At 36.1% G+C, this 5,214-nt stretch overlaps 2 protein-coding genes across 2 annotated transcripts; one reads left to right on the top strand and one right to left on the bottom strand.

The window, feature by feature from the left end:
* On the top strand, positions 1,476-2,574 carry LOC18600017 (dehydration-responsive element-binding protein 2D). The gene has a single exon (XM_007030245.2). It carries the CDS (start codon positions 1,541-1,543, stop codon positions 2,180-2,182), a length of 642 nt encoding a protein of 213 aa, XP_007030307.2. The 5' UTR covers positions 1,476-1,540; the 3' UTR covers positions 2,183-2,574.
* LOC18600016 (photosystem I reaction center subunit IV B, chloroplastic) lies at positions 2,675-4,544 on the bottom strand. Its single transcript, XM_018120491.1, has 3 exons — positions 4,054-4,544; positions 3,091-3,156; positions 2,675-2,962 (listed from the first exon to the last, which is right to left on the bottom strand). Exons 1-3 carry the CDS (start codon positions 4,357-4,359, stop codon positions 2,858-2,860), a joined length of 477 nt encoding a protein of 158 aa, XP_017975980.1. The 5' UTR covers positions 4,360-4,544; the 3' UTR covers positions 2,675-2,857.

Raw genomic sequence — 5,214 nt, 5'->3', positions numbered from 1 at the left:
GGCCCGCAACGGTAGAATTGTCTTTCTGAATTCTGATTGGTGGAAAAGGGCTGCTTTTCTGTACTGCTGGTTCTGGATCTTATTTATGGATTTTGGCCCAAATATGTTACCCGGCCCATGATTTATATTTTCTTTCTGGGATTGAAATTTAAATAAACTGAATTTCAATTCATAAATCAATCTGATTCAATCTGTTGATTATTCAAATTTCAAGGTTTTTTCCAAAAAAAAATTTTATTCAATAAAAAAATATTTAGGAAAAAAAAAGAAACAACAATTATCATTTAGATTTTTGAGGTATGATTATCTAAAAATCTTGAAATAAATATTTGAAATACCTAATCAAAAATTAATTATTTGTATTTAATTATTATCATGATTACGTATTGTTACATGCGGAGATTTCGTTACCAAGGTCTCTCAATTTTTTTCATTATTACTGCATTTTTTTGATACTTAATTTTATTAAACTTTATGTATAATTAATTTAATTTTAATCCATGATTTATCATAATGGTAATTTAGACATAAAAAAACAAAAACAGCTATGGTCAAATTAACCACTGGGATTCGATTACACGGACTGACATTAAAATTACATATAATATTGTTGAACTTTAACCTGTTTTATTATATTATATGTTATAGACTATAATATTGATTTTTTATTAATATATCAAATTAACTTAACCTAATTTTGATAAAAAAATTTAAAATAAATTAAATAATGTAAGTTTATACTTTAATTATTGAAAAATATGCATATTGATTTAGCTGACAGCGAAGTACTGAAGTAAGAGTTTTCTGCTTTTCTGTTTAATTTGGGACAGCATGCAGGAGAGGGGGTGGTGGCAAGGATAAAGGCATGACATCTGATACCAATGCCCCCACTGTCACCGAAGAGGTAAGCAACTGCTTTCAACCATATCAATGAATATTATGTGTAATAAATAATAAGAAAAAGAAGATCAAGTCTGGAAATCGAAGCTAGAGCCTAGAGATCACCAATGTTTCCTCGATACCGGACCTAATGCTCCCTCTTCTCTCTTCATCCAAGAAACAAAGCAAACCCCACTACTCTCCATAAAGTTAACAGGTGGCTTTTCCTCCATCATCAGTCCCCTGACGTGTGCCTGAATCATGCATGGAAGCCCACTGCTTACTGCTCTTAAAAGCTCAATCCATATGCAGAATATAAATCCATGGAAATTTGCTTTTTCTTTTATAGAAAAAGAAAAAAAAAAGGAAAACTAATTAATTTAGCTCCTTAAGGGTGAAGGAGTTTACAACATTCGAGACAAGTGTATTTGTCAGTTTGACAGTTTGACACTAGTCTTATCTGGATAATTAGATCTCATGCAAAGCCAACAGCCAAGCAGTTGCTTTACACGTGTCAACAACCCCCTTCCCCTAGACTTAACTGAAACTGCGACCATCAGTCTCATTCAGTTGCCTTTCAAAACCCTATTGCGCCATAGGTTTCTTGTCCAAAGATAGAAATAATACTGCTGTAGTTTTTTTGCTCTTTGGTAGTACAAAAATGGAGGCTGAAGCCAAAGCAAATTGTACAAAGAAAGTAGTAATAAGTAAGAGACCTTCTTCCTTGGGTAAATCAAGGAAAGGGTGCAAGAGAGGGAAAGGTGGTCCAGAAAATGCTATGTGCACGTATCGAGGTGTAAGGCAAAGGACATGGGGCAAATGGGTCGCTGAGATACGTGAACCAAACCGTGGCAACAGGCTTTGGATTGGAACTTTCAATACTTCCCTTGATGCTGTACTTGCTTATGATGAAGTAGCTAGAAAACTCTATGGTCCATCTGCTAAACTCAACCTGCCTCAGCCTCGTGACTTCCCATCTATCACCTCTTTCCCTGGAAATCTTGTTAACTCATGTAAAGAAACTGGCATGCTGGGAAGTCCTGCTGTTGGGGAGTCTTCAGGTTCTAGTGGGAGTTCAATCCAAAGTGAAGAGAGGTTGGTGAGAAGAAAAATAAGTACAGAAGGGTTTAAGGGATCAGTTTTTTTAGGTAACGCTGGAGAGGAAGACTTTTATTGGCCTGAGTTTTCGTTAGAGAATGATTTCTTGAAAATGAATGACATTGAGGTTTTGATGGGCCAAGAGTTCAAGGGTAATTGGAATGGAAATGAAATTGCTGGAATACAGAGTCAATGGTTCTTTTAAGCATTTTTTAGGTGTAAATTTTTCAGGTTTCCTTACACAGTTTAAGGGCTTCAGAGATCCATAGAGTGGTGGAATTAATAATTTTCTTTTTCTAAAGAGGTTGAATGTTTATGTTGTGTAGCAAAAGTTTTTGAGGGTTTGTTTCTTTTTTCAATTTCTTCTTTTTGTCATAGTAGCAGCATCTGTAAATTTTTTATTGGGTTCTGCAATGGCACTGAAACTTTTAAGTTATTGCACCCTTTTTCTTCCCAAATGGAAAGTTGGTTAAGATGGTACAGTTTTGGTGAACCCTGTTCTGGCATTAGCATTAGGCCTATTCATGTTCAAGCAGTTTCTTTCATTTTGATTTCTATTGACAGATGAGAATGATATTTTGAGATATATTGGGTACTACATAATGATCTGGACCTTGTTTCAAGATCCATGGAAAGGTATTGAGCTTACCATGTTTGACCAAAAAAAAAAGAGAGAGAAAAGAAGACAACCCAGAAATGAAGATTAAAAATCACTTTACATAGTGAGTGCCCATGTCGAAATGATCAAACATCAGTGATGACTATTATCATAATTGGTTGTGAACATAATTATAAGAACCAGAACAAAACATCTATAAACATGAGCAAAGGATATTACAAAGGTTATGTATAGTACAGTAGAAAGTTCTTCATTTTTCTTTCAATCAACCTCTTGAATCTCATCCAATGCATAGTTGTTGGTTGACACATTGGCATAGTTCACTTTGTTAAATCTAACCACAACTGGATACCTTGTCTTTGGGTCCTGTTCCATTGAGATTGTTTAGTTCATTGCAAAGAGGATACATAAATTAAATTCCTTTATGCTAATCTGCATATGTTCTTGTGATTTTCGTGTTAGTGAGAAATTAATGAGAGTGAGGAAAAAAAGACCTGATCAACTGTCACGACTGAACCAACAGTGTTGTACCAGTAAGACTCTCTTCTTAGGATTTTCACCTGTGGAAGGCAGAAAGATAAAACAAGCAAATATTAACTAGATAGTCACATGAGACACTGTCTGTGGTCTTCCTCATGTATATTTTGATGTTTCTTTATGGAAAATGATAGCACATGTTATATCTAAGTCAATAACTCATCTATGCTGTTCTACCATATCAGTAAAGAACTTGTTCTGATTCTTGTTAGACTGCTAATCTTTGAGTAGTGTATCTTTTCCTTTTCTAAAAGCTGTCGATTGCAGAAGAAGCAATTGTGAAAATACTTTTGAAAGAAGAATCGACCTTCAACCAAAGAATCAGATACTTCAGCAATTATGACACTACTTGTACTGTTTTAAAGGGGAGGTGGCTTGGGGCCATAAAATTAGCTAATCTGTTCATAGAGATTGGCTCTGCATCCTCACTGCCAGGGCCTTCATATAATAGTCATCAAAAATTGCTTTGGGTCTACCTGACTCCATGTTCCAGGTTCAGGAATGTATAGACATATTTCCTGGATAGGAAGGAAGGTAAAAGGATTGCTGACCTTTAGGCCAACAGCAAAGATTTCAACATATTAGCATCAATTTTTTGGCATTCATCACTGTCTGCAGACATTAATAACATGGGACATAATCATATAGAACACTAAGAACTTATTGGACAAAAGCTTCCTCTGTCTCTGCTTTCCCTAGGAGTGCATGATTAAAGGTTTTTTTTTTTTTTCTTTCTTGTTGTCTGCTAATTCAAGGCAAAAAAGTAGTACCAATCAATCAAACCCGTAACGGAATTGATTATCTGTTTCTTAATTTTTAAAAATATTTTTTAGCAAGCTTTAGCTAACAAACTATACAGCACAAGTCACTACCAAACCAAAGAAAATGAAAGAGCATCGTAGTTCTAAAACAATATATACCTTAGCACCCCTCTTGGGTCCAATTGGAGGTGGCTTGGCAGCCTTTGGAGCTGGCTTTGCTTCACCTTCTGCGGGGGCAGTGGTGGTGGTGGTAGTAGAAGCCTCTGGCGGTGTTGGTGTTGGTGGTGGTGGTGGTGGAGGTGGCGGTCCCTCCTCTGCTGCTCGTACCACTAGCCTTCTTGAAATATTATTTCCATGCTTGGAAGAAAAGGCAACAGTATTCCTTGGAGTTGAGCTTGGTTTTGGTGCCAAACTGGATTTTAGCACAAACCCAGATGCTGCACATGCAATGTTACATGTAGCCATTATTACCAAATACTAGCTTTTGTTCCTGCTGACTATGAATCTGTAAATGATATCAACTCAGTCATAAAAAAAGTATCCAGTGGCATGGAACTTGGAAAGAAATGAGATTGCTGTTTTTCTTTCTGAGGAAAAATTATTTGGACCAATCAATAATGGAAATTGTAATCCTGCCAATGAGATAATGCCACGGGAGCACAATATCTCTATCTTGTGGATAGAGCAAGGTAATCAGCCAGTAATGCCAAACCCCTAACCTCCAGATCAATGGAAGAATATAATTCAGATTGGGTGAGTGAGTCTGTCATGGATCAAAGAATTGGGGCCCAAAATCAGTAGATTCTCAGGCTGGGTCTCTTTGGGCTCCTTCCCTGTCAGACTAAAGATTGTGGTTCAAAGAGAAGAGAAAAGAGAATCATCCATTAGGCCATTTGTCCACCTATTACAAACCCAATATATCTTTGGACCAGAGCCCAATATTTTGGTAATAACTCCAATCATGCAAATGTTCTAACAATTTGCTAGGCTTAATGTCCATATTTTTCTTATTGGAATAATAATTATAATTTTAAGTAAATAGATCTATCAGGGGTGTGGGCAAATTATAGTGACACCTAGAACTGCAACTTTGGGCAATGGCAATGAATAAAACAGCTTTGACATGCATTTGTTTATAGTTTCATGTTAAGGAAGCAAATGCTGGTTGATACAAACAGAACGTGGATCATCTAGCTTTATCTGATGTCAACGTAGCTGTCCCTATGACGTTCAAAACAAGCAAATCTGACCACTTGAAAGCACAATAATACCTCACTAAAAGAAAGGGCTCTTTTCATTTCTGATAAACCTTTAAGCATT

The sequence above is a fragment of the Theobroma cacao genome, chromosome 5 (genome assembly GCF_000208745.1).
Source record: "Theobroma cacao cultivar B97-61/B2 chromosome 5, Criollo_cocoa_genome_V2, whole genome shotgun sequence".
Taxonomy (NCBI): Eukaryota; Viridiplantae; Streptophyta; class Magnoliopsida; order Malvales; family Malvaceae; genus Theobroma; species Theobroma cacao.
Note: the sequence above shows the minus strand (reverse complement) of the source record. Positions and strands in the feature narration are given on the sequence as shown.

Bases quoted from the DNA above. Each gene is read 5' to 3' on its own strand.
- LOC18600016 (XM_018120491.1), bottom strand. From the start codon at position 4,359: ATGGCTACATGTAACATTGCATGTGCAGCATCTGGGTTTGTGCTAAAA. The intron at 3,157-4,053 runs GTATATATTGTT...TGCCTTCCACAG, and splicing joins GACCCAAGAGGGGTGCTAAG to GTGAAAATCCTAAGAAGAGA. The intron at 2,963-3,090 runs GTCTTTTTTTCC...TCAATGGAACAG, and splicing joins CAGTCGTGACAGTTGATCAG to GACCCAAAGACAAGGTATCC.
- LOC18600017 (XM_007030245.2), top strand. From the start codon at position 1,541: ATGGAGGCTGAAGCCAAAGCAAATTGTACAAAGAAAGTAGTAATAAGT.